We start from the raw sequence: 12,886 nt of genomic DNA, 5'->3' as shown, positions 1-12,886 counted from the left end.
CGTCAAAGAGCATACGATTCCGTAATACTAATGAACTTAGAGAACTAAAAAAGATCCACCTTAGAAAGTCCAAGGCAAACCAGAATAATTAGGCGAAGTTGGTTGAACAAAGCATTTATTCCAAGTTGGGAAGATCTTTCTGCCTCCCTCGGTCGCATTTAATGCTCAGCGGCGAAAAATAACCAAGAGATGTCCTATAATACAGTGGTGTGTAGGCGGTATACGCCACAATAGGTGAAGCTTGGATCTTTCAATGGAACAGAGTTCCCGAGAAGAAATATTTTATATAGTTTGTCTACTGTCAGAACTCCCCCCGTCACAAAGTTTGAGGCGTTCTGCTGTTATGGAAACAAGAATGGTGCATTCCAGGAAGGGTAGCTTTTCTTCTCTCTAGGGCTAACACAATAGGCCGAAGAAAGAGATTCCCTTTCGCTCGCCGACCCGAGCCAAAACATGCCCCAAACAATGCCCCCACACCCTTACTTGAAATAGTTATACCTCGTTACCATAGTCATCACCACGGGTCTAGACGAATGGCTAGGGGAGTTCTTACTTTAGACAAAATATATATTACTTAATTTAATAAGTTAATATTATTATCTATTATTCACCTATTTTTTTTTCTTCTTCTAAAGATATTTTGCCGAGCATCTGCCTCCAGTTTTTGTCGAGTCTCAATTTAGTCTCAATCTAGTTTCACCCATAATTCTTTTCCACGCATACTATAACGCCGTGTTCCCCAACCTTTTAATCGCCGCTGACCTGTCAACGTTTGATAATTTTATACCTCGGCCCTCTGGGGGGGGGGCGTTGATTGTTTATATTTCAGATTATTTTGATTTATTAATTTTAATTTAATTGTATTTAAACATGCCTTCAAAATAGAATACAGTTACACGAAAAAATAAATATAAAATTATTCAACATTTTAACTTATACTAGAACGTTAAATCAATGAGAGCCCTGAGCTTGTTTCTTCGCAATGAGACGATTTTATTTGGGGGTAATCTGGGACAATGATACATTACAAACATTAAAAAATTTATGTCACTACATTCGGGGGGCCCTTTTTTTAAAAAAATTAATAAAACTTGAATGGAATACAGACATTTTTAATTTGGGGTATAAACCTAGGAATTTAAATTTAGTTTCAATGAAATGGGTGAACCGAGGGTTGGGAAACACTGCTATAACGCAACAGCATACTAGATAGTATGCAGGTGCATCGTTGTACATGAATATAGGGATGAGAATTGTTGACGTTCTTTCTCTTCAAATAGAGAAAAAGACTTCCATCTGAAAGGTATCAATTAGATTTGGGTACTGATTCGAATCACTGAATATATTCAAATTAGTTGATTCGAATCAATCACAATCATTTGATCAGAATCAGTTTTTTTTTTAATCGAAAAAGATTTAAATTATAATCAATAATTGTTTCTTAAACAGTTAGTTTGGGTTCACAGTGATGCTTTGTTAAAAGTTAAAAGTTTCTTGTAAAACTTAAATAGATTCTTAAGCATCCATTATTAAGGATTTAATATTTTCCAATAAAAGAAATCATGCGACTCGCAATTAAGTTGATTCACTTGATTCAACAAGCAATTCAAATCAGATTTGAATTAGTGATCTGAATCACTTGATTCGAATATTGATCCAAATCACATGATTCAAATAGTGGTCCAAATCGCATGATTCGAATCAGTGATTTGAATTACTTGATTCGAATTATTGATCAGAATCACATGATTCGAATCAGTGATTTCAATCACTGCATTCGTATCCCTGATCTGCATCACTTAATTCGAATTAGTGATCCAAATCACATTATTCGAATCATTGATTTGAATCATTGATCTGAATAACATGATTCGAATCAGTAATTTGAAGTACTTCATTTGAGTCTCTGATCTGTATCACTTAATTCGAATCAGTGACCCGAATCGCAGGGTTCGAATCATTGATATGAATCACAGGATTCGAATCAGTGATTTGAATCACTTGATTCGAGTCATTAATCTGAACCACATGATTCGAATCAGTGATTTGAATCATTTGATCCGAATCATTGATCCAAATGTCATGATTCGAATAACTTGATTCGAAAAGTGATTTGAATCAAGTCACTGACTCGTACCTTTTGATCTGAATCAATTGGTTCGAATATTGATCCTAATCACATCATTTGAATAGGGATCCGAATCGCATGATTTGAATCCGTGAGCTGAATCACGTGACCTGAATCCGTGAGCTGAATCGGTGAGTTGAATAGGGATCCGAATTGCATGATTCGAATCCATGAGCTGAATCACTTGATTCGAATTATTGATCTGAATCATATGATTCAACTCAGTAATTTGAAAAACTGGATTCATATCAGTGATCTAAATCACTTGATTTGAATCATTGATCCGAATCACATGATATGAATCAGTGATTTGAGTCACTTGATTCGAGTCACTGATCTGCATTACTTGATTCGAATTAGTGATCCAAATCGCATGATTGGACTCATTAATTTAAATCCTTGATCCGAATCATATATGATTCAAATAAGTGATTTGAATCACTTGATTCGAACTGTTGATCTGAAAAACTTGATTTGAATCACTGATATGAATCACTTAATTCGAATAGTGATCCAAATCGCATGATTAGAAGCAGTGATCCGAGTCACTTCATAAGAATCAGTGATTCAAATGGCATGATTTGAATCATTTATTTGAATCACTTGTATCGAATCACTGATCTGAACCACTTGATTCGAATCATTGATCTCAATCACATGATTCGAATCAGTAATTTGAATCACTATTCGAATTATGTGAGTTTGATCAATATTCGAATCAAGTGATTCGGATCAGTGATTCAAATTACTGATTCAAATCATATCCGCATAAGGCTATAATATATATATGTTACCGTTAAAGTATGAAATCCGTTATTTTATGGAATACCTAGTTATTCCATGAAATAACTGATCGTATCCGTTAAAGTGTAAAACTTTCTTGTATTTCACGGTTTAACTAGTTATTTCATAGAATAACGATCTGCAGCCCGTTAAAGTGTAAAAAATTCTATATCATAATCATATATCTCGCACGACAAATACATTTACCTTCCACCCCTACTGCATTTATGAACTATTCAACAAAAAATGTTTTTGTTGTAGAAATAATGTTCTTTGTAATTCCATAGTGTCATTTTAGTAATCCTTGTTGTAACAAATGATTTTCTGGTACGTTTCCATAAATACCATTTATACGCTGCATAAATTAGATAAATTTTTTCATTTTAATTGTCTATCATTAGTTTATTTATAGAATACCTAGTTATTTCATTTTAGATCAATTGTTTATTTTACACTTTAACTGTCTCTCATTAGTTAATTTATAGAATACCTAGCTATTTCATAGAATAACTAGTTAAAGTGTCAAATTAATTACATATTACACACTTTAACGGACACGATCAGTTATTTCACGGAATAACTAGGTATTCTATGAAATAACTGCATTATATACTTTAACGGTAACATATATATAAGGTTATATAAAATCATATCTGCATTCACCGAATTGATTTACACGATTTATTTTCCGAACTCCGAAAACATCTCGGCTCTGGGGCCCTGTCATCTCTTAAATTCATGAAAGCTACAAGCGTAATTTTAAAGCGATGAGGCAGGGAGCTCCTAAAGGGATTTTTAAATACAACTGGTACTATTAAAACGGAATAAACAGTTTTTTCAATTAATAATATTAATGTTTCTCAATTTTATATGCTTAAATACAGAGTGCAACCCATATTTTCCATTTAAAATGGTTAAAAAGTGTCACACGTCGTATTATAATAACACATCTTAGTGCTATTTTGTTTATTTTTCTTGAAGTGGAGTTCTTTGCCATTCCCGTTTTAATAAGTAAATTATAATATTTGTGTTGTATATATAAGTTCTGTGTTTTATAGTACTTAATTTTGAGATTAAAAGAAATTATTTTCATATAAATGGTACAATTGAATTATAAGATTTCCGTCTGTATAATTTTAGTGGGATAATAATGTGATATTTGTGTCCTGTGAAACTTATTCTTTATTATTTGACTGATCATGTCTCTTCAAACTTGCAATGACATTACTGAGGCTGTTGCCTTAGAAAGTAGTTTAGGTTTATATTTAAAACCCATTTCCAAGATAAAAATCAATGTTCAACTACCTAAACTCAAAATTCCAGGTCAGAGTATTTCAAGCTGGAATGTTATGGAAAAATTAAAGGCTGCTATTAGACCAGATCAATTCATGTCATTGAAATCACTTAAAATTACTGCAAATGTCATTAAATTAGAAGGTGAACTCGAGAATAAAACCACCTGCGAGCGAGCACTGGCTCGTCTTCGGACTACCAGTAGCCTAAAGTTAACTGGTTTTACAGAGAAACTGCAACTGAGGGCTGCCCATGCTCCATGCAGTGGTCCAACACGTCATGAATGGGAAGCTTTTTACCGTGATGCAAAAGGCGTGAATGAAATGAAACCCGGTGAACGACCGGATACTATTCATCTACAAGACATGCCCGTTCGTTGGTTTGCCAGTTCGAGTAAATCTGTAAGGCCCAGTGAGAAAATTTTGCGAAAAGCCTTCGGTGGTTTTGGTAGAATACGAAGACTTGAAATTCCTACCCCAGACAATATTTCCAATGAGACAACTTTTGCTAAAAAAAGTTCGCTTCACAGTGAGTTATTGTTTGAAGTTTATATACAATATGAAGAATATGTAGAATTTTCAATTGCAATAGACTCGTTACGAGGTAAGAAGTTAATTTATAAAGACACAGAAGGTAAAGTTTATTCAGCTGACATTAAAGTAAGTATGATTACGTGTAAACCATTTATCTATAGTATAAATTTGTGTTCGTGGGTGAAAACTTTAATGATAAATATACAGTGAACCTCAATGGTAAAACCAAACTTTTTATTCTAAAATCTCAAATTTAAAAATAATAAATAAATTATTGACATACTTATTCAACATTGTATTATCACTTTATCTATGTTACTTCAAATTATATTAGATACTTATTACTGTAATGCCTTATGCCCTTGTGTGCCTGGTCGGTAGGGAGCTGCGCCCTTGTCCGAGAGTTCGTAGGTTCGAACCCCGCCGGCCGAAGTTGGTGACTGGTACACTCTGAAATTCTGTCGATTCACAAAGTCCTCCATGTTCCCATAACAAATCAATACGTCGGGGGGTACTGGATTGTAGTTTGATCGTTCTCTGATTCAGGTCAAAATTATGATCTGTGGATGTATAAATGGGTCCGCCTTATAAACAACTGAGGCGAAATCGATTTCTTGGTCATAGATGGACACTCTATGCTGGCAGTAGCTTATCCACTTGGCCATAGATGGTCACTCTGCCTTAAACTTGCTCGGTTTCACCAAGCAGGCTTGTGAAACCGAGTGGCATTAGTAACCAACCAAGTTATCTTATTTCGCTTGACAATCCAGGATGAGCCAGACCCAGAATTTGGTTAGACAGCCTTCTTTGAATTATACTCCACTTCATTCCGTGTTGAGACTTGTGTGTCGGTTTCTTTTCTAGATAGCATGAAGGTCAGTCCCACTAAGTACCAGATTGCTTCTCTTTGTCAGATGATCTCTGCAATCTGACTGGCTGGGGTGACCCTGTCTGTAGCTAAGCTACTGCCAGCATAGCTTTTGAGATCAATAACATACACAAACCACGCCACCGTGACAATGTAGGAACCCCATACGTGGGAATACCAGTTGTTTCTATTACCGCAACTGATTGAGCATCACCTGCTTCAATGATAGCTGATTTTATTATAGGCCTCAGAATCCAAAATGGCTGAGCATTCAAATTTTTATTGTAATGAAAACATTTTGATATATTTTCCTTTAAATTTGCAACATTAAATTCAAATCAAAGTTTTTTTAAAAACTAAAATATCTAATGTGATTTGGTATTGTTAACGAAAATATATTTTCTCTAATGAAATGTATGAAAGAATTAATGAGTTTTTAAAAACAAGTTTGGTAATTATAATGGAATGTAGTTAGTAGGAAATACATGTAAATTTGATGTACCGGAAATCGAAAAACCAAAAAACCGGAACGAAATTTGATAAATTTTCTCGCCATTTTTAAAAAAAATAATTTTTTTCCTCATAAGATTTTACTATTTTTCTTTCTTTTTTTAAAGATGTTTACCTTACCATCATCTTGGAAATAATCATTAGTGTATTACTTCATCGTTTTTTCTTATTTTTAAGATTATTTAAATTTTTTTTTTTTCAGTTGGGTTTAACAATAAAAAAAAAACGGCTTTTTGTAGCGATTCAGAAAACCGGAAAAATCAGTTATCCGGAATAACGATGGTCCCGGCCGTTCCAGATAACGGGTTTTGTACTACGTATACTGAAATAAAATTCATTTCTATAAAATTAATTCATTTCTATTCTATTATTCATTTCTGTTATTTAAAATAAAATAAAAACAATTATAATGATTTTAAATAAATAATTCTGACGGGGAAAAAGTTTTCTATGAACATCCAGTTAGGAACGTTCATAAGTGTTTCTAGTCTGTAAAGTTCATTTGAAATTGATCTATTGTGCATCATTTGAGTTTCATTTGAAAAATAGTTTCATTTTTTTTTTTAAAGAAATCGATGACTTTAATAAGAGAACTAATATATAGTTATGTCTTAAATAGTTAGTATAAAGCTATTGTGTAGAACAAAAATATTAGGATTGTTAAGTATAAAGTTCCTAGTGAAGAAGTTTGGCCAATCTCTTTTTACTTGCAAAAAACTTGTCTTGCATTTGTTTAAAAAGAAAAAGAGAGATAAATATCATCCATTTTCATAAAAAAAATAATTTTTTCAAAATTAATCTTATTGTGCATAATGTTTGAATTCTACACAATTATTAAGTAGGCCTTCATTATAAACTTAGGGTTTATTGTGTTGCAAACATTATTTAAATTGTATCTTTTTATACAAAAATTTAAATGGCTTTCTTTATTTGTATACTTTTACCTTAATTTTGACTTATTTTCTTGTTTTCAGTAATATTTCATGCACTTCGTTTTTAAGACATTACAATATTCCATGATCATTTTAGGTAGATTTTGACCGTACCAACTATCTTAGTGAAAGATGTATCAAACAACGGGCTGCTTTATCAAAGTCTAATAGTGATGCCTGTACAGAAAATGCAAAGTGCGTGGAAATATACTTACTGTATTTTAGTAAGGATGATACTGTGTCCGAATCATTCTATTCTTTTTTTTTTAATTGAATGTTAATTTTGAAGTTTTCTTAGATTTATACTTTGATGTAATTTATGCATATTTAATTAAATAATTAATTTTGTACAGGCAAAAATGTGATACCTTGGTTTCAAATCCAGTACCTGGCACTTCCATTGCAGATGTGATCAAGGATGAGAAAATCTCTCCAGCGCTGTATGAAAATGAAGCCAAATCTCTTTTGAAAGAATTGTTGTTTCGTGCAGAGGTAAGTTCACTTATTAATGTTTCAGGCAAATCCTGACATAAGTATTTTTAGATTAATATTTAATTGTATTATTTTATACAGATATTTTATTTGTATTATTTTATACAGATGTTCTATGTTATTAAGTATCTTTTTCAAATTAAGGCAAGTATCAGATTTACAGATTTATTAGAGATAAAACTGAGGTACTGAACTTCCTACCAATTCTAGAATTCAAAAGTTATTGAAATAAATAAAGGAAAAGAGCTGTATTCTGGATGCTGATACGTATACAGAGCAAGGTTAACTTGATAGCATTTCCAAGTTTAAAAGAGCAAGTTTACATATTTCAATTCAGAATTCAATTATGCATATTTGGCAATACTAGACAATGTTAAAAATACACAGAAAACAATGAAAACTATTTTTAAAGAGAAGAAGAAAAATTATTAACAAATAAATTGTTCTTAAATTTTTTTTAAAAAAAAAGCTTAAAAATAAAATTAGGAAAAGATATTATTTTTTTCTCAGCTCACACAATTATATCCACAAAATAGAGTGCTTTCTAATATTGCATTAATGTAGCCGAAGCAAAATATATCAATACAATTGTATCACCAAAGAGCAGCACCAAAAAAAATTGAGAAGGAAATAAAACATATTTTAACAAAAAATACAAAATAAATAAAACAGATAAAGCAAAAAATAGATACCAATAAAAATTCAAGAAAAAACAGAAAATAAAACACAAACACATATAGAGCAAGAAGCAAATTCATTCTTACAGAAGTACAAAGCCGCATTTGATTTGTTAGTTACTTTATACCTCCAAAGTTTTTCATTAATAAAAGGTCAAATTTTAATTTTGAAGATTTATAGAGAAATTACTAACATTTATTGAAAAATAATCTTTATTAATTCGTAGAAGATTTTTAGCTATGGATTTGCACATGGTAAAAAAGTTAGTTTAGTTAACAAAGAAATATATATATATATATATGTGTGTGTGTGTGTATATACAGTCAAACCCCGCTATAGTGAACCTTCAAGGGACCGAAGTTTCGGTTCACTATAACCGGGAGTTCACTATATCCGTTACACAGTCAATTTAACTAATGGTTCCTTAACTCCTCCCTTTTATTACACATTATTCAAATAAATGACTGTAAAATATTATGTAGCAGCAAAAAATGTGTTATTTTTCATTACTCTTCGTCTTGCCTACGAAAAAATTTGTAACCTTTAGCTGATGAGCGATCCTCACCATCAGATATGGAAACACTTCCCGACTCTCAGATAATTTTTCCTGAATTTCTGTTATTCCGCTTTTTAAACCTGTCTAACCTGCCATTCGAGCACATAAAAGTAGTTTCATAAAATCGCTTAGCAAATTCATTGACATTTGCCAGATACTGGAAGATTGCGGCTTCTTCGATTGGTGAACCACTTCAGCAATGTTTTTTCATTATCCTTGTGATCTGCTTTTCTCAACTTTTTTCCACCATCCAAATTTTTTTCATGAGCAGAAAATATTAATTGCCTTTTTTTTTCCATATGTTACAAACTGCAGATTTGGAAAGTTTATATTCCCTGCAAATATCAGCTTGATTGCATCCATTTTCAATTTTTCTGATTATGCCCATTTTATCATCAATTCATTTTACGTTTACTGCTAGACATAGTTAAATTTGAGACACTTGTTTGCAGGATTTATTTTAACTGAACTGAGAGCAAAAAAGAGTTGAAATGATGGCCTTATCAACACATATTGGTGTCCAACTCTTTGACCAATAATGAATAATTACTCATTCCTTCTGAAAAATATGCATATTGATCCCGGTGACACCTTACAGGTGCATTGTCTGCCTGGGTTGGAAACATCTGCTTGGTTTGTTTAGGGATGGGAAAGTGAGATAAAAGAAGCAAACAAGAAAAAATGCTTATCGCTACATTCCCCTCTATAGATGATTTTGAAAATTGGTATATGTATTTAATTTGAAGTAGAAATTTCAAAATTATTAAAAAAAATTTTTTTAAAAAATCAGTCAAAGACAGAAAAAAGTTCACTATATCCAACTTCCTCACTTTTTTGGTTCACTATATCCACAAAAAAATAACATTATCCGAGTATAGCAAGGCACGGGACCGAACATTTCGTTCACTATATCCGGGAGTTCACTATAGCGGGGTTTGACTGTATATATATATAAACATTTTTTGAACATATCAACAAAAGAATTGACATGCGACGACAGTCAAATCTGTAGTTCTGATTTGAAAATATTTACTATTATTTTTAAAATATTCCATATTTTCAAAATTAAAATAGATTCTACTTGTAAATTTTAGAATCTTGCTTTATAAAGATGACTCTATTTCTTTAGTTTTACTGTACTACAATTGGAATGCCAAGGGTTAAATATCTAAAGTACATTACGGAACTTTTTTTTAAATTTCAGTCTGTAATATTTCTACACATTTGAGCAAGATGGCATGTCTCATCTCTATTTCATGTGTCCTAATGATTATTAAAATACACAATATAATTAAATGTATTTTGTAATGTAAATTTAAAGTACCCATGTTCATATATTTTTATGATTAATTCTTCATAACTTCTGCTATACTTATAATAAGAATTTATATCAGTTTGTTGTTATAGCTATTAACAAATGAAAAATCAATCTTAGTGTGAACTTCCATCTTGTGGTTTAGCTTTTCAAAACATGCAATGTGTAAGAACGTTATGTTTTCCAAGTTACAAGTTTTTTTACTCTATAAAAATCATGTATCCATTATACCAATAATCTGTATTTGCTGTATCAGGGGTCTGTCTAGGTTTTTCTGAGAGGTACCTATTTTGTGAAAATTCAGACATAATTTGTGAAAAATTAAAAATTATATTAAAAATCAACTCAAAAATATGGTAAAAATATGGATTTATCGTTTCTTAAGGGATACGAAGATAAAATTTTAAGAAAAAATATTTTGTGAAACTACCGTTTTTGATTAAGTTGAATTTGAGAAGGTACCGCTATATGGTAGTAAATTCGGTCTGGACAGACCCCTGGCTGTATGCACTTTTTATATCTGTTCATATTAAAATGTATTGAACACATAATAACAGTTTTTGTTTTCTTCCTATTTTAATGAAACAAAAAATGATTAACACAATTAATTCTAATTTGATTAACTGTGTATTTTATAAAATACTTTTTTTAAGTTTAAAACCTTGCAAAAAATGTAATTTTATTGTGATGAATAACTTTTTTCTTTTTTTTCTCATTATAAATTACCATCTAAAGCTTAGAAAGTTTGTATGCTTAGTGAATTTTCATTTTGAAGAATTTAAACACTATTTAAAAAAGTATGAAAATGCTGCAGCTAAAACAGTAAACATAATGCTTATTTGAGAAATGCTTCTTGATTCAGATAAATTCAAAATAATGATGTTCCAGATTAGTCCTGTTAGTGTCTCATATTGGCCCAATATTTTATGTTTCATATCATATTTTATGTTTATTGTGAGATTTAATTTTACATTTTATTTTAAATGTTTGCAATATTCATAACATTTTAACACTTAAAATGGTATAATAGGGTGCATAACATTTTTAAAAAGTGCTTATTTTCGATTTTCGTTTTTTAAAAGCCCTTAAAAGTGCTTTTTCATTGGGTATTTTTAAAAAGTGCTTAATTTTCCCTTTTTCAAAATGAGAATTTTCCTTTACCATGTTGATTTTCGCTTTGAATTATGCAAAAAGACACAGTTCACATTGTTCTATTCAACGTTTTCACAATTAACTCCAACCCAATCTATTTCGGCGTATTGTCAGAACGTAGCGTATGAAAACGCCATTCGTTTTGCATGATTCAAAATTTGATGATTTTTGACAATTGTCAAAAACAGTGCCAAAAGTTTTTTTTTTTTTCTTTTGACATGACGTTGAAAACAGATGAAACCGTCAATTGTCAAAAACTTTCGAACCCTGCTTAGTTACAATAATTTTTTTAACTGCTTAAAAATATTTTTTGAATGCTTAAAAGGTGCTTATTTTTTGTTAAATAATTTGACTACGCAACCTGTATAAGTATTGCAACAAAAAAAAACACTGGTTAAAAATCAATCACAAAATATAAACGCTGATTTAAAAAAAAAATCTAGACTGAGTTTAAACTGTTAAAAAATAACTTTTTTTAATATATTTATCACTGGAAAACTTAATAATTTTTTAACTTCCTGATACCATGCTATAACCTAATAATTGAAAAATGTTTGAGTAGGGCATAAAATATATTCGTCGAGCTTAAAGGACAGTAAATAATGTACTAACAAAAGGTCTGTTATAAATCTTTAGGTTTTAGACTATTTTAGAAAATTATGACCATGTTTTATATAAACTTTATTAATAAAAACAGTCAATGTATCCTTCCATAAAAAAGTAATGAAAAGTTATAATTCACTTAGCGAAATTGTTTAACTATTTATAATTATTTTCTTTCAGTTAATATGAAAGGATTAATTGATAAAGGCTTTTTTTATTTCAGAAAACCGAGAAATTAAAAGAAAAGGAGCTTCCTTTAAAATCATCAGCTGCTCATCCTTCTCAAGAAAATGCTAAAAGGAAAAAGAAAATTGAAAATGAAGATATGTGTAAAAAAGAAAAGGACTTACATTTGAAGAAAAAGATTAAGAAACCATCAATAAGTGATTCACATCTTGAGAAGAAAAAGAAAAATATGCTTTTAGAACAAGAAAGACTTTTGAAAGAGAAATTGATCCGCAATTTAAGACTCAGAGAACTTCAAAAGATAAATGAGAGTCGAGAAAAATTAAGGAAAAAGCTTGCTGGTCGTAAAGCGTTAAAAAGTGTTTTGGCTGTAAAAAAATCTTGACATATGATGTTAAAACTTCTTATTGCTGTTTGGTTTAACAGACTTTTTTTTCAATATTTCTGATTTTTATTTTTACAAACGACAAAAAGAAAAAGGTTGAATCTTTGTTGTAAATAATGTAAAATAAATATTTTTTTACTTTAAACATATATATATATTATTGCATCTTTTCTAATATTTTCTACACAATCTAAATTGGATACTGATGATTTTCTAAAAGTAGCCTGCGGTCCAGACTATTTGTTGGGTTGTTTAAAAAGTAATTTCGTTTTTTCCCAAAAAAAAACTGAATTATATTTTTTCACAATCAACTTAATACTTAGGTCATACAAACATTATATATTTTGACAACTGACCTAGCAAGGCTTGCTTCTTGAAAAATTTGATTGATTCTAAACTGTAGTTTTTGGTTTGTGCCTTTTCAAAAAAGATAAAAATGCTGTGTAAGCGAGGAAAAAAATTATCTATTGTG

At 30.5% G+C, this 12,886-nt stretch overlaps 1 protein-coding gene across 1 annotated transcript; it reads left to right on the top strand.

Moving 5' to 3' along the window:
* Window positions 1–3,713: 3,713 nt before the first annotated feature.
* LOC107447472 (A-kinase anchor protein 17A) lies at window positions 3,714–12,559 on the top strand. Its single transcript, XM_043042084.2, has 4 exons — window positions 3,714–4,863; window positions 7,145–7,242; window positions 7,401–7,539; window positions 12,067–12,559. Exons 1-4 carry the CDS (start codon window positions 4,111–4,113, stop codon window positions 12,412–12,414), a joined length of 1,338 nt encoding a protein of 445 aa, XP_042898018.1. The 5' UTR covers window positions 3,714–4,110; the 3' UTR covers window positions 12,415–12,559.
* The last annotated feature ends 327 nt before the right edge of the window (window positions 12,560–12,886 follow it).

This window comes from Parasteatoda tepidariorum, chromosome 3 (assembly GCF_043381705.1).
Source record: "Parasteatoda tepidariorum isolate YZ-2023 chromosome 3, CAS_Ptep_4.0, whole genome shotgun sequence".
Lineage (NCBI taxonomy): Eukaryota > Metazoa > Arthropoda > Arachnida > Araneae > Theridiidae > Parasteatoda > Parasteatoda tepidariorum.
The sequence above is the reverse complement of the archived record's forward strand: the minus strand, read 5'-3'. Positions and strand labels throughout refer to the sequence as shown.